Raw genomic sequence first — 22,123 nt, forward strand, 5'->3', positions numbered from 1 at the left:
GGGGTGTTACGGTGCAGGCCTTGGGGAGGATCGGGGCTCTGGAGCGGGGCAGTGCCCGTGGCCTGCAGTGGTGGTGTCTGATTCGGGGGTGTGGTGGGGTCGAGAGAGTTCAGAGCCTCTTGCCGAGGTTAGAGTGTGCTAAAGGACAGATGGGTCTCGCTATGGTATCTTGAAAGTACATTAGTAAGGGGATTTGGGGGAAGGAGAAGCATGGAGCAAGTGATAAGTATGTTGGGCCTGCAGCTCCGTGCTCTCAATGTTTGGTTTTTTTTTTTTTTTTTAAATTTTCATAAAACTGGGAGATGATTTATTGGCAAGCCTTGTTGGTGTGTTTGGTATTGTCACATTAAAGATCTCAGTTCATTCATATTCTGTTCCAGGCAAATTCAGTTCCTCTGAGACAGGTAGAGGTGTAATAAAGCTCTCACCATGCAGGGAGTGCTGACATCTTTGTCTATGAAAGGTGTGACAGAGTGGAGGCATCCAGCTGGCTTGTACTTTATTGAGAAGTTTCAGTAGGTGCTGTTGAGCAATTGCATTTCCTTCTCGAATGCTGTTCTTCAGGATTACATAGGGCTTGAACTTTTCACCTCTTTTGTTTAACTTGTATATAAGACTGGAGGATACATAGTTTGTAGTATCTTTAGTGTGATGACACATCCAGCCAGGTGTTTTAGGAAAATGTAAGCGGGTAATGAGTGCTTGTAATGATAGTACTGAGGTGATGGGTTGGTTTCAGAAAGCAACCTTCCTTCTTTAGGAGGTAATATATGGATAATTTCTGCACTTCTTTGGTATATGGGTTCTCAGCTGTTGCTACAAAAAAATCAAAGTGTGAGAAACTCGTTAAACTCTAACTTTACATTCAAACACAGCTAGAATCTAAAATTGTTGCTACATTGACAGCAGAGCAGGTTACATCTGTAACTTGCACCTTAGGACCTTGCAGCTGTCACTCTTGCTTGGGTCACGTCAAGGGTATGATCTGAAGTGACTTCTTATGATGACCTGATCTTAAATCTGTTAAAAGGCTGGTGCTCACAAAAAATATAGTTTCTTTTGTGTACATGCTGAATCCACAAGCTGCATTTATGATATTTGGGTTTTTGATTGCTAGTTTGACCCTTAATGGCTTTGCCTACGCTTTGCTGAATGTGAATGCAATCACTTGGATGAGACACTTCAGCTGGAAACCTCACCAGTATCAGTGGGGAGATGTAGCAGTGAGAGGTATTTATGGCAGCCAATGGAGTTTAGGACTTTTTCTGGGCAAAGTCAGTTTCAGTGTAAACGTGTCTTAGACATTACAGACAAAGCCTCCATCTTTCTCTGTCACCTGGAAAACATAGGTGATAACCCCATGTAAGTGTTGCTTTTCATTCCTCTTGGACTTTGTGAGAAAGCATTTTGTCCGTTGTCTGATTAAGCAACTTTGCCTTGAGCAACAATTCATAAATTGCTTTTTTCCACTTTGGACAGAACACTGTGCCCAGGTAGAGTAAGGACAAAATTTCAAAACAATCTTGAAATATATAAAGAATGAGAGAGCCTATCTGAGTCTGAGCTGGATGTTTAATCCAGCAAATATTTTCAGTTTGTTAAGTAGCTCACTTATTGGGGCAGGTGGGAGCATGAATGAGAAGACTTTTATAGTTGCGTGTACCGAGGCATGCCTCCTTTAGTGGTGCTGCCAATACGTGCTTGAGCCCCAGCAAAAATCTGTAGTTGGATCTCTTGCTTCTTGCTATAGATTGATAATTATGAGGGATATTAGACTCCTTGGCACGTGATCACTTGCACACACTGTGATATGCTCTGCATGAAACCTGGATGCCTGTGTCAGTTGTATTTTTGATGGATGTATAGTAATGAGTCATTTGAGTGAAAGATTGCTTAGAGGAAATTATCAGTAGCTGCATCAGATTGAAGTGAAAGCAATCAAGAAGTTGTCAGCAATCCTGTAAGCTTTTGGCTTGCGTATAGCTGCAGGCGAAAAAAAGGTAAATTGAATATTGGGTTACACTGTTGGGTTAAGCTTCGTGTTGGAGCATGTCATACCGTACGTGCAAGGCGCTCTGTGCCAGGGAGGTAATGTAAAATAGGAATCTAGTTAACCTGTCTGCTGTCACTGCTTGGTAGCCCGCAGTACTCAAGACACTATAAAAGAGAGGATTTTAAAAAATATGTGTCAATATCAATCTGTTCAACAGAATTGCATTGCACTGCGAAAAAACTTGGCATGTTCCTTTCCAGAGGTGGTTGTATTTCAGTGATGACAGAAGAGATCCCTAATATTAATCTGGGAATGCTTTCAGATATTTAGCATAAAGTTTGCTATATACTGAAATGTAATATTATCTACCCAGGGAATACCAGGCAGAAAAAGTTAAATGTGTGGATATTATTCAGGGTTTGAGGTCCACTTTCTGAATTGAGTTAGCAATTACAGATTTCTGCTAATAATTTTTTCTGCAAGAGTTGAGCAACTAAGTCTTGTTACAAGACAGCTAATTATCAAACAGTGTCAGGCTCCTCTCTTATGCCTCAATTTTTAAGTAGAATGATACTTTCTGTCACAAGTGCTATTACGTTCTCCTACGTGTAGAAAAAAATGCTCCTGGCAGAGTTCAAATAGTGGCTTTAGATATGTAAGGTATGTACTTCCATACATAGAATTTTGGAGAAGGACTTCATTTCTGTACAAATCTCTTGCAATTTGGTAAAAACTAATAATTTTGGTTGTACATCAGTATCTTATTTAGAATATTATATTACTTCAATGTAAAATTGAATTTCTTATGGAATGCTGTGATACTAAAGCTATTTCTACATCACAGAGATTTGAAGTGATTCGTACAATTGGCATTTGTCACAAAAGCATTCTTCTCTCATAGAGCTCCTTCCTAAATTTCTATTTACAAAAAAGTATTGCATTTCCTTCAGAAATTATCCAGTTACCAAATAAATGGGAGTACTATGTATATTTGTACATACGTGTCCCAAGTATTTTTTTGTTGCATCTGTATGTTTGCTTGCTGACTGACCATGGGCCTTTAAGTGATTGTCTGGAGGCTGTTGGGAGGAAAGAAAATTGTGTGTGTGTTGTGTGTGTGTTTGAGTTTATAACGCTGGGGATGATTTCAGTGGGTTGGGGTTTCAATACAGTGCACAGGTGGCATTAGATTTCTGCAGGGTAGTTTAATAGTCATAAAAATGGACTGCGAAATGTACGTATTATGATGCATGTTTGTGCTATATTTGCAAACTGTATCAAGTCTTATAGTGACTTGTTTCCTTAATTCCACTGAAAAGTTATAAAATATTCAGAATTCAACAATGACTTCATTCTCGTACTGAGGTGTTAGCTTGTTGAATGCAGCCTTTAATACTACGTTTCTGACTTGGCAAAGCTACTTTAATTTCACTGTTCCTAGAAAATAAGTGGACGTTTGTCGTGGAATATTAAAATACAAAATTTAATGTCTTTTTGTCTGAAAGATTTGGTATATGGTATGTGCTCTTGCCAGCTGTGTTATACAGTGGTTTCAGTAAAGAATTTGAACACAGACTCTAACATAATACTAAAAAGGTGTTTGTTGTTTTATCCATTAGCTGTAAAAATATTATACAATTTATAAACTTTTAATTAAGGAAACAGGGTGCTAAAAATAAAGACATAAACAAGGAGGGTAAAATAAGGCTTGCACAGCAATGTATATGAAAGGAAAAATACATTTCTGGTGTTACGTGGGTATCTTTTCATCCTCATCCTGTGCTATGATTGTGGGAATGTGTCTCTGTCTAAGAATCTCAATATTTGAAGCAGGTAATATGCAGCAGGTCTAAGTAGCACTGAGAGAATTGTGCAAGTTTGTTTTATACTGCAAAATAATAGTTGACTTCTTGATTTTTAAATTTCTCATAATTTATTAATGTAGCTTTCTGAAAAATGACTACTTAAGGCAAATCAGTTGGGAACTGGTGGCAAATTAAATTAACATTAATTGAATTGTGAACCGCTGTTGTTCTGAGAGGTGCTCTGTAAAACTGGAGTGTGATCCTATGCTACTGAAACCAAGGGTAGCTTTTCTGTCAATTTAAACAGGTGTGGGGTTTGGCTTAGAGCCACTTGAGTTACACTAAATGGGCCTCTGACATGATTAGAAAAGTTTTGTTGAATCCCTTTTGGTGTTAAAATAGGATTGAAAATGATAGAAATTCCTGGAAGAGTAGGCTGAACTCCTTGATGTGTTTATATGTTTGGTTTGGGGTGCTGGGGAAGATGGGTTTCATTTTTAAAATTACCATTCAGGTGTAAATTCTAGCATATCTATATATGTGGGGTTTGTCATTATTTTCATACTTAGCAGTAAGATAGCTATCAAAATTCACAAATTAATTATACCCCACCAATTTTCTAAAGATAGTTTATATTAACATATAGGAGACAATGTTGTCACTGTACAAACAGCTGTAAATTTAGAGCAGTAATTATGCAGTTTTGATCCTTGGTTTTAACCAGAAAGTCTAAGAATAAAATGTCACATGTTCAGACTTGTAAAATCCTTATTTTAGTAACTAAACAATTACAGTCTCATGTGTGATGCTCTTGTATCACATAAAACGTTTTGGAGTAGCTTAAATTGTTAGAGTCAGGAATTTAACTCAAAATATGCTTTTGTATATAATCACCTGCTTCCTTTACGTGCTCCTTGTGAAATGTAATTCCAGAACTTCCCTTACGGAGTTAGATTAGTAAGAACTGAACATGTACAATGAATGTTTTTTGTTCTTAAGTCATATATAATGAACTTTTTACCATTATTGCTGGTATATTTATAACTCTGGAGCAGAATAAGTCTCTTTCCTCAAGCTTAATTTACATTTTGTAGCTGAATTTGGTATCCTTTTTTACTTTTGCACCTATTACCTTATTTCACTTGCATCTGGTAGTTTTCTGGATTTAAGATTCTGGAGTCTCAGGAGGTGAAACCTTGTGCATTTGTAATACTCTTCAGCATGGCCTTTTTTTTTGATAAAGAGGTAGAAATATTTTGACGGGTGTTAGAGAAAAGAACTGTCTTCATCCTAAATACAGCCTCTTAAGTTTTCCAATAGCATATGCATAAAATGACTTCGCATCCTCTTGACCGCAGCTCCTTTTTTTCCCCTTTTTCCGGAGTAAATAGGTGTCATGAAGTTGAACTCAAGAGTCACAGTAATGAAAATGTGAATCTGGGTGGTTTGTCCTATGTTGGGCAATGTTTTCAGTTTGGTGAAGAGAAAAGGGTACTCAGGATTATTTTTTTTCCTGGAAAAAAAAAAATCGCTGTATTTAGCACATAGGTGATTTACTTTCTCATTTGAAAGTAAAGGTGAAATAAAAATAACTTGCTTTTCCAAGTTGCACATGTAATCAACATTGCTATTATGGCCAGGAACTGAAATGACTGCTGCTTTTGTCTCTGAGTAGTGTTCTGAAACGTGATATAAAGTACATGGCTTTCTTTTCTTTTTCTGGCAAAGTTATGTATGATTGGTCTGTGATATTTTAGTATCTAGAAATGCAAACTAGTCACAACAATTGACTTGACTTAAAGGTTCTGTGTGCTTGATTTCTATTGTTTTGATTCTTTTTTTTCTCTGTGGAAGTTTGTTAGACAGCCGGTTCATACTGACTCATCTGAGCTTCAGTCGTATCTTGTTGCATACTAGCAAGGCAGAAAGATCTAATGTGAAATCATCACAGACTATACGACAAAAAATCTAGTTTATCAAGTTGTCATTGTAACATATGCATTTCTAGAATCCTTTTTGACTGAGTAATTGAAAACACACGTGAAAAAAATTCTCAACATGCTAAATAGTTTTTTTTTTCTTTCAGACAAAATCCGGAAACTACCTTTGAAGTGTATGCAGAAGTAACCTATTCAGGAATCAGTTGCATTGGGAAAGGTACTGTTTTGCACTGCAATTCTACCTATTTATTGGCTAAAACTAGTCTTAAGAACGATGTATTGTGAGCTAATGTGGTATATTTAATATGATGCTGTTCTAGCTTTTAAAGATATCTTAATCACTAGTTCTGCACAATCTTTTACAGTTAGGACTAATAGTTAGAAATTTTTGCCTCTGTCCCTGATTGTGGGCCATTTTCTGGTTTCCTTGACTGTTTTGCCTCTTTTGTCTTTTAAAATATGAATAACTCTTAATTAATTAGGTTGAAAAAGTAAATGCATTTTCAGATTGTATTTGCTGCTCGTATAAGGATTGGGTAGTTTTAAAACAAAAAATACTGTAGAACTTCTTGTGTGGAATTTATTTCTACTTCCTCTTTTTTACTTGTCTACAGAAGTATTTTTATACCAGAATTCTTCCTTTGATCAAATGATTTTATCTACAAATAAGGCAGGAAAGCAGCTTATGATTTTGTTAACTATTTTCACCAAAATTATCAAGCTATAATTATATAAGCATTTTTCTATAAAATTATTTCTGACAAGTATTCCTATGTTTATGCTAGAGAAGTCCTATAACTGCTGAAACCAACATGTAGGTATATTTGTAAATTTTTGATTGTACTTTTTTCTAAACTTGATGAACTTGATCAAAGAAAAAGGAAAAAGTGTTGAAATTCATATTCCTAGAATTTAGTTCAAGATACTGCTTTGTGAGATCAGTCTCTAGAATGTTACGAAAAGGAGGGATGTCGATATATGCTGGAGGAATATCCCTTTTATCTTTTATGAAATGATCATGTGTGTATTTTACATATGGTATAATGAACCAATAGAAAGGATTTTTGTATTTCATTGACTGGAAAGCCACTTATCTCCTTTTATTTCTGTATTTGTTTGTTACAATCAGCAAAAGTCAAATACGCTGCAACTCTTTCATTTGCTGACAAAACCTCCATAGGATTTGTAACTGGAATATAGTTTTGGCTTGTCCTACTGCTGTATGCCATCACGACTATTTGATGTAACTGCAGGAGCCCTTTTAATAACTAGTCTTTGTTTCTGCACATCTGACCTGGATTCTAGTGCCAGAAAATCTGAACAAATTTGACCATAAACATTACATTGTACAGTACTAGTGTCTGGGTATAATCTTCTCTTTGAAGTTTGTTTGCATCCCCCTGGAGGGATTAATTCCCTGCTGTGGGAAGGTGGGTTAAAAAGCATGGAAACTACTTTACAGGTTTTTAATTGGAGAATTTAGTATACATTTTGTTCTATAAACCAACTGATTCTGTGGGAGTTTCACTTAGTTGTGTTTTTAAGTTTGTTGTATGTACTTGTAGGTGCAAAAGTCTTCAGAAACTGTTTCTAGTCAGTAAAAAAAAATTTTTAGTAACTGTTTTTTACAACTCATTCTTGAGTTATTAATTCTCTCTGAATAATATTTAAAAATATTTTTCCCAACCAATTTTTTTTTTAATTTAAGAGGTGCCGTTTAGTCTGAATTCTTAGATTTGTGTATCCCCAAGTATTTTGTCCTGTTCTAAATGAAGGTTGGTTGTTTCTCTGCAGTATCAATTCTATTTAACACCTGTGCTGTATTCCAGGCAAATCACCGTTCTAAAATGTAGACTTAAAGACCTCCATGTAGTCTTTTCTACTTCTTGGCTAGCTGTTCTATGCCAGAAGACCAAGAATGTACATCAAAACTTTTTTTTTTTTTTCCTTCCAGTCAGGGAACCTATGTTAAATGACAAGGAACAGTTACTGTTAAGAAAAGCAAAAGGTATATAAGAAGCAAATTATCAGACATGTTTGAAAAAATTTCTTCCCAGATAATGTATCCCAAAATTAACCAAGACACCTGTTTTTGAAGTTCGTGTCTAGTATAATAGTGCTATTCATCACTTACAGTGCTCTTAATTCTTCTATCAATCTTCTGACGTGGTCTTGAGGAGAATGAATTGCTCCAAAGCTATAACAGCCCTAGTGTGGGAGATTGTTTGGCTTGTGGGATGGTAAAACATGCTTCTATTTTGTTTCATTCAAAAGTTTGTGTAGCAAAAGATGTTTTCCATGTGACTGTTAGATATCAACTGCATTTAAAACCTTTAATATTTCATAGCTCACTTGCGTCTTGCTGAAATGGAAGATACTGACTTGTGTTATGAACTACTGACAGACAATCGTACATTCAGGTAGCATTCTCATGTAACTTAACAATCTCACATTAAATGTTTATTTGGTTAATAACTTTTGAAATGAATGAAAGCAGCATTATCCATTGACTATCATAGAAGGCTCCCTCTTAGTTACCAAGACAGTTGACTGTAGAAGGAAAAAATCTCTTGTGGGCTCTAAGGAAGACATCAATAAACTGGAACAAGTTCAACGGAGAGCCACCAAGACGGTGAGTGAACTTAGAGCACTTGCACTGTGAGGACAGGTTGAGACTGCTGGGCTTGTTCAGCCTGGAGAAGACTTCAGGGAACCTGAACAGCAGCAGCCTTCCGTACCTATGAGGAGCTCATCAAGTTGAGATCTCTGCGCATTTCACAGTGCTGTATGGCAGGAGGACGAGAGGCCCTTGGAGAGGTTGTACAGTCTCCATCCTTGGAGTTTTCAAGACCTGACTGGATTACAGCCTGAACCACCTGCTCTGACCTCACACCTGGCCCTTCTTTGAGCCGGAGGTTGTACTAGAGACCTCCTGAGGCCCCTTCCAGCCTGAATTATCCTACGATCTTAAGATTTTATTCCTAGAAATGTGCGCTTCAGGAACATCTGGAGGATGTTTTGTACTCTTAATAAGGTATGAAGAAAAAACTTCATTGAAACCAAAGAAGTTGAAAAAGCAAGTATTGTTTTATTCCAGTAGGCAGAACTCTGCCAAACCACAATGAAATGTGTGAACTGAGGAAGGAAATGATCACTGGATCAGTTTTATGTTCTGGACATTGACTATAATTGCATTAGCTTTGCCTTTTTTGCTGTGGTACTTAAGTAATTAGGTATGACTTGGGAGGAATGGGTAGGTATATGTTTTAGTTAATGCTAAAATAATTATAGGACTCCTGAACACTACGTGCCAGGTTAAAAGGTCTAACGTTGTTTTTGTTAGCATACTGCTATATGTTATGTTCTACTGTTTATCCTAGTTTAAGAAAAATGTTTAAAACTGAACTTTTCTAATTCAAGAAGCTAAAAGTGTGCCTGTTTAAATCTTACCTGTAAAACCGAAGTTCTCTGGTGTTAGGACAGCGTGTGTTCCATAAAATAACACATTGCAAATCAAATAATGTTGAATGTTCTAAGTGGAATCTACAGATTATAGTTTTAACCTACTAAAATAGTTTTGATAAGTCTGTGTCTTTGGTGCGTGATCTTCACTCATTCGTTGGAATTGTTACACGCAATGGATAGTTTGAGAGCGGAACAGACGCTTTGTATTAGATACTATTATTTTAATGGATTTCTTTTCCCATTTTTAAACTTAATGTAAAGGAAGGGAAAATACATTTAGTGAGACTGTGAAGTCCTTTCACTGGAAAGCTTGCATGTTTGTTATGAGATCTCGTAATAGTAAAACTTCACAGAAGTTGAGGTAGTCAATTACAAAGAATTTATATTGTTTCTTTTACAAATTGTAACTGCTTAACTTAGCTTAAGCACTTCTAGAAATTCAGTTCTATACTATTGACAGATTGTGTGTTTGCAAGTAAAGTGCACTGGAACTGCGTTTTCTTGGTTTTTAAACCTTTGCTAAAAGAATGTTTTGGTTTTTTGAGATGCAGAAATAGAATCTACTAGCAATTTTAATTTAAATACCTATATAAAGAAAGTAAAAGCATACTAACCACTTAAGAAATCTTTCTTTTAATTTTAAAGCACTTTATGATCTTAAAGCTGCTGCTGATCATTCATTGGAAATGCCATGTGACAAATTTAAGGATCTTGCTGGACCTCAGCCAAAGATCCTCTCTTGTTAGTTGGGGCTGAGAGGAGGATTGTAGTCTAACTGTCAAACTGTTCATGTAGAAAAAGAGAATTTGTTAGTCTAAAGTAACCGATCAAAATAGTCTCTACAGTATGAAGATTTGAAAGTAAATGCTCACAAGAGTAAGACACCCCCGTACACCCCTGTCTGGGAGGACGTAGCGTTCTTTTGTATGGGGTTTTTGTGTTCTCGCCAGAGCCGACATTATGAAAGTATGTCAAATCTGTAGCTTTACCATGTAGTGTGCCAAAAGGCCTTTCTCTCCGAGGACCTCATCTTTCATCTTTTTGTGAGTGTAGCATAAATTCTTGCTGTGTGTTCAGGGAAAAAGCTAAAATGGTTTAGTATAGCTGAAGGATTTCTTTCTTTTTAAAAAAGAAAAAAAAAAAACCACAACCCCTGGTAAGTTAGAAGCTTAAATGTGATAGCGTGGACAAAGTGTGTGTTAGAGTTTAACAAATGTTCACTGGATTAGTGAAGGAAATGTAGTTTATACTACTTCTTTTATGACAGAATTTAAAAGGTCTTGCTGTAAGACTTGCCATGTGCTTCTTTCTTTTCTCGAAAACATACCAGTAAGTTGAAAAGGGAGATGAATCTTAGAAGGAAACTATTAACTCTGAGGGAGTTTATCATTGTTTGAGAGAAAGGATAAGATTTGCATTTGAATTGGCTCTGAGAGTAGCATGTACTACTAATCTTGTTCCTACTAGAAGCTTATGAGTAGTTGAAGTACTTCCTTCTTTACTTTTCATGTTCTAGCCTTGTGTTGTAATAGCTCTTTTTCCCTCCCTCCCCCCCTTCCCAGTAGATCACAAATGTTATAACTTAAACTAATCCAAGTCCTTTGCTGTGAGAAGTCATGATGTGCTTGGGCCCTAAAATTATTCTACAATTGTCACTAGGGTTCCCATGAAAGGACTTTCGCAAGTAGAGAGAACTAGTGGGTTTCTGTCTCTGCAAAACAGACGTGCTGCAGTGCCTTATCATTATCTTTTTGTCAGATGTTGTAATTTTAGTTAAAAGACCTGTACCTCCCATATAGATGAAGTATTTTCTTGAACATAACCAAAGTTACTGGAGTAGGTTTAAGTAAAGTATTGGTCATTCGAAAGCTTGTAAACCTTACCCCACCTCTCAGAGCGACCTTTATTTTTTTTTAAGGTGAAAACATTTTTATTGCTTGAAGCCTGCCCATTCTGTATTGAGAAATAGATAACATAGTGAAAGTTTAGGAATAAGTGCAAAATTTAGGTGTCTTTCCATTAAATGAGGGCGTTCTGTTGAACATGTGCTGTAATTCAGGTATCACAGGTTTTCCTATCCCATCTTTGTATTATGCTGCTACACCTGACTTCTTAAAGCAAGATTGGAAAAGTAACCAAGTCTAAGTAGATAGGTAGTATTTGGGAATTCTAATACTCCTCAGCTGCTGCTTTGTTTTTCTGTTCCCATTTGATTGCTTTTCTGCTAAGTACATACAAAGGGGACGATTTGCACAAAGAACTTACTAGTACTGAAGTGTCCAGATCAAATAAATGGCACTGACTGAACTGTTGTGTTTGAAGACAGTTCACAGTTTGGCTTTTACAGTATAAATTAAATACATAACTCAATTTGAAGAGGAACTTGCTTTATGAAAAAATACTAGAATCTGTCATTTTACAAGTCATCATAAATTTTATCTAGGTGTGTTCTTGGCTGATGATGCTAGAGTTAATAAAACCCCAGAACATTAACATCAATTGTAACTGAATGTTCTTCCATTTCTAGAAGTTATTTTGTGGGGAGAAATCTGCTGTTTGTCCTTTTTGCTTCGTGCTTTAACTACTTCTGTCTACAGTCTTTTCTATTTCACTAGGATTTACTAGTCTGCACTGTATTGCTGTTGCTGGCACTGTTTAACTAGACAGGGAAATTCAGCACAGAAACTCTCACTCACAAGACTTTAAACTCTTTTGTTGATTTATATTTTTTTAAAGGAGCTTGACATCTTCATCAAGTTCACAGTGGGCCTGCTTTGTTTGCTTTCTCTTGAATGCTTGATAAGATTTTTCTTCTATTGTTTTGTGCAGCAAGGACAGAACTTGCCATGGCTGAGGTGGTTTTTTTGTAAATCCACAATATGGTCATTGTCTGCTGCTGAATAATTGTGACTGCTTTTTGTACAACCAGAACTAAGGCTTTGGCTGTGAACAGATTCCTTCTTAGCGTGAAAAGAGACTAATCCATGTAAATACAGCCCCAAAATAAAGCTTTACAGAAAAAGGGAAAGGCTGCTAAGCAGGAGGGCAGAGGTCAGCAATTTAACCTTTAACCTAACAAATAAGAAGCATGAAAGTTCCCGAATTGGTTTACAAAAGCAAGCTCCTGTGATCTGTCAGTTTTTCTTTTCATGATAGAGTTGGGTGAGAAAACTGACTGACAGCTAGTGCCTTTTTAACTGCAGGTTGAAATTAACTGCTAAACTGAAACTTTTTTACCGAAGGCTTTTTAGTGATTTTTAACAAATTTTCATTCACTGGCTGTACTTGCAGTTTTCCTTGAAATCATAGAGGAGTTTGAGTGGTTGTTCCTTTTAAAGAGTTCTTGAGAGACTCAATTTAGATACCAAATACTACTGAAACATTTAATCTTTCAGCATTTGAAACATTTAAGAATGTGTTGAAGCACTTGTTGCATTTAACTCTTAATGTGCTTCTTTAAGCTCAGGGCTGTTATTCCAATAACTGCAAGGAGATTGTACTTTGAATAGAGTCAAAAGGTTGTTGTTAAAGGGTGCCTGTGTGACTTTATTTAAGGGAGTAATTTTAAATTTAGTTCATTCTCAGTAACAATTTCCAAGGTGGTTTGGTTTTGTTTGTCCTTATTTAATCACAACAGGTAATCTCATTAATGAGTGTTAACTTTTGTTTAAAGCTTAATGCATCTACAATCAGCTGTTAATCTAGATATAGTCGTTTCTGTAAAGAACTTTTAATTAGAGTGTCATTCAGATGAAAAAGAAACAAAGAAGTAGTGACTTTAAAGTCGACTCCCCGTAGATTAAGAATAGTGATTTTGGGGTTTTTTTTTTGCCTAATGTTGTAAGCACTGTCCCAGAAATGACTGACGTGGTCCATCTATGGTTGTACTGATGCTTCCTATGAGGGTCTTCAGTGGAAATATTGGAGTTTAGAAATTGTGTCCTCATTTAGTCTGTTCACACATAGGTCAGTAATTCTACCCAGAGCACTACTTTAAGTTTGAGATGCAAGCAAAGCAAATTAGGTAAAGCAAAAGATGAACTACATCTACTTTTGTTACTGGTTCTTTTTGTTATCAGTAGTTCCTTGTAAGAAGAGAACGTAAACTCTAATTCAAAAAGAGGCCTATCAGAGTGCCTGAGGCAGTATTGGTCTGCTTCTCCTTTGGTGTGATATTTTTTTGTTATGAACAAAAAGAGACATTGTCAGGTTTTCTTTTGGTTTTTTGTTGGTTTTGTTTTGGGGATTTTTTTTGTTTGATTTTTTTTTTTTGTAGATTGAAATAAAGTTAGAAAGAAAGATGGTTTGAGGTTGAATTATCAAATAAGCGTAAAATTAATTCAAGACTACTGTTTTACTTAAGCAGTGGTTGAAAAAACCCAAATCCCAAACCCCACCTTTTGTGCTACCAGAGACAAGGCTGACCCTGCAGAGTTCTGCATGAAGTGCCGTAGCATGCTGCTTCACAGTGAAGGGGCAGCGTGTGGTACACTTTCCTGTAGGAGTGTTTGTGGATAACAGTGGTAAGACACATTTTAATCATAAAGAACTGTATAATGTTCTGTTAATAGCCTAATGTTGTCTGTGCACAAGGTGTTTCACCTGCTTTTCACTGGATTCCATCATTGGAGAGGGGAGAAGGAATGCTAAGGGAATGCTGCCGAATCCTCACTGATGAGTAAGGAGTATTTTGGCCCTGCAGGGGCTACCAAGTTTTGATAAACCATTTGTCAAAATTCCAGATGCTGACAGATTATTGGCTCTTAGGAATATGATTTTTATGTCTTTTTTTAGATGAAAACAGCTTTCGATATACTTTTTAATGGTATTTATTTTGTGGAAGAGCAGGACAGAAACCAAGGAAGTTGAACTGCGGTACTACAGATGATGGCATTGGATGGAGGGGTAGGAACCAAAAACTGAGAGTGAAAATCTGTTATCTGGAATGGGTTATGGTCTGGAGAGTTCATTTGTTTATACTTCTCTAGGGACTTAAAAAAAACCCAAAAAACCCAAAAACCAAAAAAAACCCCTGAACCACTCAAAACCCCCAATATTTAACTTGGTTGTGATTTTTTTTCTGAGCTATTCCATGACTAGCTGTTTGGAGAGTAATGTTTTCTAAGTTGATGAACTAACTAGTGAAAAGGACTGTCCGGATGATGCTCATATGATTTAGTTTTAGGTGGTCCTGCAAGGAGCAGGGAGTTGCACTTAGGATCCTTATGGGTTGCTTCCTACTTGAGGTATTCTATGATTTTATACTATATGTAGTCAAATAATGGAAGACCATGTAGTAATACCTTGTTGAACATAGTAATCTGGGTGGAAGATGCCACAGTTAAAAGATGAGGAGCAGGAGGAAGGGTCCTATTTACTGTGCCAGAAGAGTGTGGTCTGCTCCAAACTTCATCAGCTATTACATTACATAAACCTAGGGAAGGAATGGAGAAAAAAACACCAAAAAACTAACTTTCAGTGAGTACTTTTAAAGCAGTATCTTGGATATTGTAGTCAAATAATTTCCATGCTTAGAATTTGTGCTAGGATTTTAAGTGGTGGTGAAGAGCATTATACTCAACTCCCATTGCATTCTCCTGGGAATCCCATCTTTAGTTCATTTGCAGAGTCATTTATGTTGAAACTACATAGTTATAAATATAAATAGTGGTAATGTTACCTTTTTTGAATTGATTCTTCCATTGTTTGTGTCTTAAGTAAATAATTACCCTTTATTTGTGTCTAGTTGACCTGTAAGATACTTTTGAGATCCTTGAGATCTTCTGTTCCAAAGATTCTGAAACCGGATCATCACTCTGTGGGAAAACACCTATCAGAAATAATTAATGCAGACTCAAAGCAGATGCTAAAATGTGAAGACAAAATAGCTGATTAAGTATCACAGTATAGGTAGACAGTAGAATCAGGCTTCTGACTCTTCCTGTTTGTAAGCCTCAGATTTGACTTAATGTTAATCGTATGCTTTATCTTCTTGCGAATGTGACACTAGGACAGTGCAAGCAAGTAAGGAAAGATACCAGGATATGAGAAAGGGTTCAGCCAGAGGGGCAGTTAGCTTATGCTGTCTCTTCAATAAGCAGTTGAGGAGGTGGTAGAACAGAACTGGCCTATGGTGAAGGGCAGCATCAAATTGTAATAAAATGTGGCAGAGTAAAAAAACCAAACCTCACCAGACCAAAACACAACCCCCAAAACTTTCCTTTGCATCAAGTATGAGACTTTAATCTGAAGTTGCTCTTCACTTGCACCTAAAGAAATATCTGATTTTATCTGATACTTGCCTGTTCATCATTCACTCAGTTTAATTTGAAGAGGAGTTTGTATGTTAAAAAGATTCAATAGGATAAATAATTATCTCTTAAAGCTATAACCTATGTCCACAAATGCATTAAAATTCGTATTTACAATTACCACAGATTAGTATATTGATCTCATCCCATTTTTTCTAGTGGTGGTATTTGCACATGGAAAAATGTTATAACAATACTTACTTTGCTTCATCATGATTAAGGTTCTTCTACACTGAAGATAATATTATGTTTGTCCTGTAAAGCTGTTGCTTTTACGTAGTGGCTTAAAAGCCTAATTCGTGTTTGTGATAATCTATCATCTTCTGTACACAGTAATATTAAAATTGTTTTGATTACGGTCTGAGAAAATTTACTTGTAAATTATTCACTAAAATACATACCACTTCAGTGTATCATAGATTCCGTCAGTTCTATGTAATTAAATAGCTCTTAAAAATATTTTCTGCTGGAAAGAATTAGCATGTTAAAACAGAAGCTTTGTGTGTACCTTGGTATTATTCATAAACAAAAATAGATGTAGGGAGTAAATAGTATTATTTAACTGGTTCAATATTGTATTCTTTAATGAACTGTAGAGGTAAAAAGTAGCAGAATCTCACAATTTGCCATCTCTCTTGCATGGAGATTGCAAAAAGCATGCTTTGTTGCACTTATAAATACCAAATGTGGTATCTAGTAATACAGTAATTACAGTGCTTTTCATTTGGATGTATTTCTTGATTGCTTTGCTTTACCCTGGATATGGGATTAGGTCCTTCACTAAATCATCTTGAAGCAATTCTGTATCTAGACTAAATCCTTAGAATACAGCGAGTATCCCATGGACAATTAAAATTGAGTATTGACATGTTTTTAAAATAGTCATACATCTCAATTTTGTTTATCTCAAAGTTTTAAAAACCTAATGACCTCATTGCAGCTTGACTATAATTACCATGTTTAAACTTCTATGCATTTTTGGGTTTAAAAAGCCTTTGTGTTTTTTTTAAACCAAAAGAAAATTAATGAGAAGAGACAAAGAGACATCAAAGAGGTTTTCCCTCTGATTGCAGTGTTAGAAGTTGTGCCTGAAAATAGGTTACATTTCTTCTGTTTTCAGCTGAATCCTCATTAACTTTACATTTTAATGATGTCCAGAGCAAATTATACGATTATGGTAGATGCCTTAAAGGGAAGCTTAAAGGACACCTTTTTAATGTTTGTTTCTTTATTGGTGGCAGTATTTGCACCAGTATTATAAACAGTGTTAGCATGCTAAAAGTAATTGCAGCACATATCAAAAATATCTTCCATTTTTGCCATATATGTAGTGTAAGTGTATTTATTTAATATTTAACACAAGTGGAACATGTTAGGGGGATAGCTTCATCTTCATAGAAGAAAAATGTAAATCATGTCCTTTGAAAGAGTTTACAAATTACTTCTGCATCTTACAATCAGTTTAATTTATAATGATAAAATAAAATGGAGGCAGATGATGTAAAAAAGCCTCTGAATTGTTTTATTTTCTTGAATCTTCAATGGAGAAGATGATTAGAAGTCTTAATAAAGTTATAGTTTATATTTTTACAATGACATAAAACATTATAGGGAGAACTTGGTGGAATTTCAGTTTATCCCGTTTAGGGGAATACTATTAGTAGCAGTTCGGTGTTCTAATGTAATTCTCCTACTAATAATTAAGATAGCATAATTAACTTTTTAGGTGAGGAATGTTATATCAAATGCAGCAGCAAGTACTTGTATTTGGTATGCCTTAAACAAGTAAAATTCTCAATAGCTTAAATGGAAGTTGAACAGTTGAGAATCCATGTAATTCAGTTATAAAACAAAAACATATCTTAAAGTTGCATCCGCTCCCCCCAAAAAGTATAGAAATTTTATATTAACTTTTTTCTGTTCCCCTTCTTTCCCCTCACACCTTTGCCCCCATGGAAGGATATGTTATTTCTGACTGTAGCTCAATGAAAAAGTTAGACCAAAAGGTCTTGTGAAGAGTGGTGTCTTCTGTTTCCCTATGCTGACACTTGCTGTCTGTGTTTTATGAGTAGAACCTTTGATTTTCTTGTGCTGCACTATAATGAATAAACTAAATTTTTGGGAGGCGGGATTATGGCAAGGAGGCGGGAAGAGGAAGAAGTAGGGAAGTCCCAGTGTTCAGCTATGAGGTAGGACTCAAAATCCAGTTGACATAGTGAAATGTTATAATTTAAGATCTTAAAGGTTAGTACTTCATGACTACATTGCTGTAAGAGAAGTAGGTTTCTGATTATTCCTACAGACATGGCTCTGCTTGGCATATGATTTTATGAAGCTAATGTCCTGCATCTATATATTTAGTATTTCAGATTGGTATTTCTTAAAAATTTCTTTGCAATGGAAGCAATCTTTAGTACTTGTTTTTAATAAGTTCAACCTCCTCATACGTTCCAGACTCTTAATTCCTGAATGACTGGCTGTCTGCTCTAGTGTTATCCAAAGTTGGGTGTAGCTGTTCTTCTGCAGGTCTGTGATCTGTAGTTGAGTGGAACTACACATGCATATGGTCACCTGCTATAAGATGTTCTTGAGAGCTCAAATTTGCAATCATGACTCTCAAAGTAATCCTTTTTGTCCTGAGAATTCTACCTTAAGGGCGCTACAATTTTATGATCTGCTCTTCCACTGAAATTTGTATAGTGCTTTAGTGTCTTGGCATATGTATGCGTAACACTTTTGTAAATGAAATTTTCCCTTTTATTTTGAACTCAGATAAATAAATTTTTGCTAAATAGTGCCTGGGTGGCTTCTTCAACCTTGATTTAGACTACTGTGTCTTGATGGAAGCATTTGATATGTCCATCATTAATAAATAATTGAATAATGCAAGAGTCGTTAGACAAAAAGAAAACTGAACTTCACCTTTCCATTTCAGTATGATTCTTATGTATTCTTTTTTATATTAATACATTTTCTGTAGAAACTGTTCAGAGATCTAAATTTTCGTGATTGTCTAGGAGCTATGGAAGATGTGTACGTTATTTCCTTGGGATGCAGGATTTTGTATGGAGGCCTATTAGCGCTGAAAACCTGCAAGGTTCTTCCTGGTAACGTATTCTGCAAGTATTTCCAGTGTGGCTATTTCCAGCCGCTTACGTGTTAATGATAGTGCAAGGTTGAAACATTCCAATCATTCATATGCCTGTCCTCCCTTTCTCATATGTGTTTCTTTGCTCAGTGTTTTTGCCTTATTTCTTTTGCTTTGTTGTGGTCAATTCAGTCAGTATAATAGCAAAGACATTGGCTTTTTTTTTTTTCTTTAATAGAGTTATGTTAGAGATAGACTATAACAGAGATAAGAGCTATTTATGTCCTAAGCTATTGATTTTTAATTAATGTTGCCTGGGCTCATACATGTTGGCAGAATTGCTAACAGCTTGTGGCATTTTTTAATTCACGTCTTCTTTTTTTGGTATTTTGACAGTGTCATTCATATCTCATGAAAAAGTACCTCGTCAGGTTAAATGTGCTAAAACACCGAGCAAAAAAAAAAAAAAAAAAAGGAGGAGAGAATGGAACATAGGGCTGCCTAGAAACCTTGATCCATTGCCAAAGTATTTAAACAATTTAGTGTTTTGGTTTTCTAGCTCCAAGCTGCTTCTCAAATCCCTTGCTAATTAATCCAGTTAATTCTTTGTAAACTAACTGTATGCAGGGCTTTTTCTTGTGCTTCTATTGCCGAGATCCCTGTTTTGTTCGAAGCAAACCTAAGCTCTGTTATAAAGCTTGTAGTAATAAAGTGAGTACTTGCAGATGCAAATACAATGTTTTGAGCCATTTTTAAAAGGAGTTGTGTTTGTGTGTGTAACTTCTAATTTAATCTTTCATGTTTAAAAATTAAGCATATCTGCTTGTATAGAAAGATGGAGAGAACTTTGTTGTTAGTTTGGCCATTTAAGAAAAGCCAATAGAGCCTCTATGGAACAATTATGACATGAAGTATGAGTGCTGTGATAGTACAACTAGTGATATATGTTTACTTTTCAATAAATGAATTAGTGTAAATACTGTTCGTTTCTATACTCTAAAATGGACAATCGGATACAGAGCAAATAAGGGAGTTTAACAGGAAGGAGAGTTTTTAGGAATGACCTGTTGATAGTTTGTACTCTAATCAAGAGAGTTTGAAGGTGGCATGAATTCAGAACTGGAAAAAGCAGCTCGGGAGCAGAGAGCTTAGAAGCCCAATTAACCACGGTGTGAGATAACGAGAAAAGGGTATACAGGGTATACACTCCTCAAGGTGTGCTTGGCTGTGCCAAAAGCAGCTACAACTCTTAAGCTTCCTTCTAGTTTTTAAGATTTGTTGAAAACTGCTTCCCTTCATCATAGTGTGTATCGGTGCTACGAGTATGATTGTGTGCAATAGTGCAAGTGTACCTCTAGCTGTCAGGGATGTTTCTACTAAGCACCATGGGGAAAAAAGTCTCTGAACGTTCTACTCCGTCGGCTTTCTCAGTTATTTTGAGAAGTTGCTTCTGAGGACTTACTGTCTACAGGACACAGCTTTCCCTCCTATTCTGTGCAATACAGGATGCTCTTGCAAATCAGTGATGATGTGCAGATGTTGGAGACTCTGTTTGTGCTGCCGGCTTGCCATAACAACTTATGATGCTCCTTGTTTCCTTAATTGCCCTTAATAGATTTACATGTCAGCACAATGGGAGTGGATGCACCTGGTGGATCAACTTGTGGAGAAAAATTGTGCAAGTGGGTTAAAGTTGCATTTTTAGATTACCTTTGGAGTTGGTACTGAAGGAAAAAATTGTTTTCAGCAAATCTGCTGCCAAGGGTGGACAGATTGAAAAGAGTTGGCAGAGCTCTTGAAAAAGTCTGAAAGTGTAGTTGGGAGTTTGTTGTGTAATAAGGGTGAGCAAGGAAAAGGGAAAGGAAATTAATGAAGTTGCTAGTTTATATACACATGATTTCTGGGGCTGGCTATTGAATGAATATAACATGGTTATGAAATGTTCCTGCTCAGAACTAGACTAGTCCCCTGTCTCAAGAGCATCTTGATAGCTGGATATGTGCTATCATACATCTTGGAGGTGTCAAATATCTTTAAATGTTCCTAGTGCATTTCTGGTTTGCAGTTAAAAATCCTTTTGATACCCTTGCCTTTTCTACAGTAACAAAAATGTTTTAAAATTTTTTAGTGATATGATAGATTTTTCCCATCTAGTTCCACTGAATATCAGTAGGCTTCTCTTTTATATAAAACAAATTATTCTTCAAGCTGATAGTACTGCTTTAAATGTGCTAAACTTACGTTCTCTGAGACCTTTATAACATCTCAGAGATCTTCTTTGATAGCATCACACGTGGCATAAAGTGAGCTTTGTTAGCAGTAGCTGAAAGCGTTGCAGATAGAAATGGGCCAATACTGCAAGTGTAACCATACCCACAATTCTTTTGCAGTGCTTGATGCTGTCCAGTTAATGAACTTTACCCCAAAAGAGAGAAGTCATTCTGAGTAGCTGAACACCCAGTGCTTTTCTTTTGCTTTCATCTCACGGTCATTAGCTAGATGAGGTGTATTTTTCCACGTTAGGACCTCTTTCCCCTCACCCCCACTGAGTTTTGAATACTGTTCCAGAAGTTCAACTTCTGTCATCAACACATCTCACTCCACTGAAATTTTTTTGCAGGAGAGTACATTGAATGCTTTTGCTGTTTTTACAAACTTTCCTCTCATTCTTCAGTTCGTAGGCTTTCACAAGACCTCAGTGATGCTGCAGCCTTAGTTGAAGCTCACTGTGACCGAGCTCTGATTTTATTTTTTTTTTTAAACTGCTTTTACCTTACTGGCCCCTTCAAATTTTCATTGCCATTTTGATAGAATGGACAGTGCTAATATGACTGATAAGTTGGGAAGGACACGTTACACAGGTCAAGCTGAAATGAAAAGGTGAAATTGGGTACTGAAGGGTACAAGGCTAAGTTCTGAAGTGATCAACAAGATAATTATTGCTATGTGTATGATCTTGCATGCCGTAAAACTTAGGAGTGAGTTGGTGACCACTGAAGCTACTGGTCCGTTAGGATCATTTAATACCATAGGTTTCTGTAGCTGTAAATGCATTAAGCATGAAGCTCGAAGGGTGGGTACGTTGTTGTAGAAATCACAGCCATAGTATTACTCTTCATAATAATGTCTCTCCAAAACTGATAGTAGGTTTGTCTGTCATTTATTGCTAATGAAACATGTATGACTCAGATTCATTGTATGGTAGATAGAATATATTTTACTGTAAGTTCCAAAAAGTATTTAAGTTAACATCTCCACTAAAGAAAACAGTAGAGTTAGGAATGTGATTTTTCAGTTTCCTGTGTCACAATTCCATCTTTGGTAGGATCAGTTTTTTCTGTTTCAATGCCACTTGAATAACTAAAGCATCCTGAAATAAACAGAGATGCAATAATAGAAATTTTGAAACCATCAAAACCCAAAATGATTCTGAAAAGCTTATTTTCTATAAAATCTTGTATTGCTGTGCAGGGAGATTCCCATAGGAGGTGATATTTGTGCAGATCAATAATGAAGAGCGG

At 36.0% G+C, this 22,123-nt stretch overlaps 1 protein-coding gene across 1 annotated transcript in view; it reads left to right on the plus strand.

The window, feature by feature from the left end:
• Positions 1–5,884: 5,884 nt before the first annotated feature.
• LOC104465487 (DENN domain-containing protein 1A-like) overlaps positions 5,885–22,123 on the plus strand; it is a gene marked incomplete at both ends in the record, with an annotated part of 84,054 nt that continues 67,815 nt past the window's right edge. The window contains one exon of the mRNA XM_010078543.1: positions 5,885–5,955. Coding sequence (XP_010076845.1) covers positions 5,885–5,955 — 71 coding nt within the window. The remainder of the gene's footprint in view (positions 5,956–22,123) is intronic.

This window comes from Pterocles gutturalis, unplaced genomic scaffold (genome assembly GCF_000699245.1).
Source record: "Pterocles gutturalis isolate BGI_N339 unplaced genomic scaffold, ASM69924v1 scaffold5753, whole genome shotgun sequence".
Lineage (NCBI taxonomy): Eukaryota > Metazoa > Chordata > Aves > Pterocliformes > Pteroclidae > Pterocles > Pterocles gutturalis.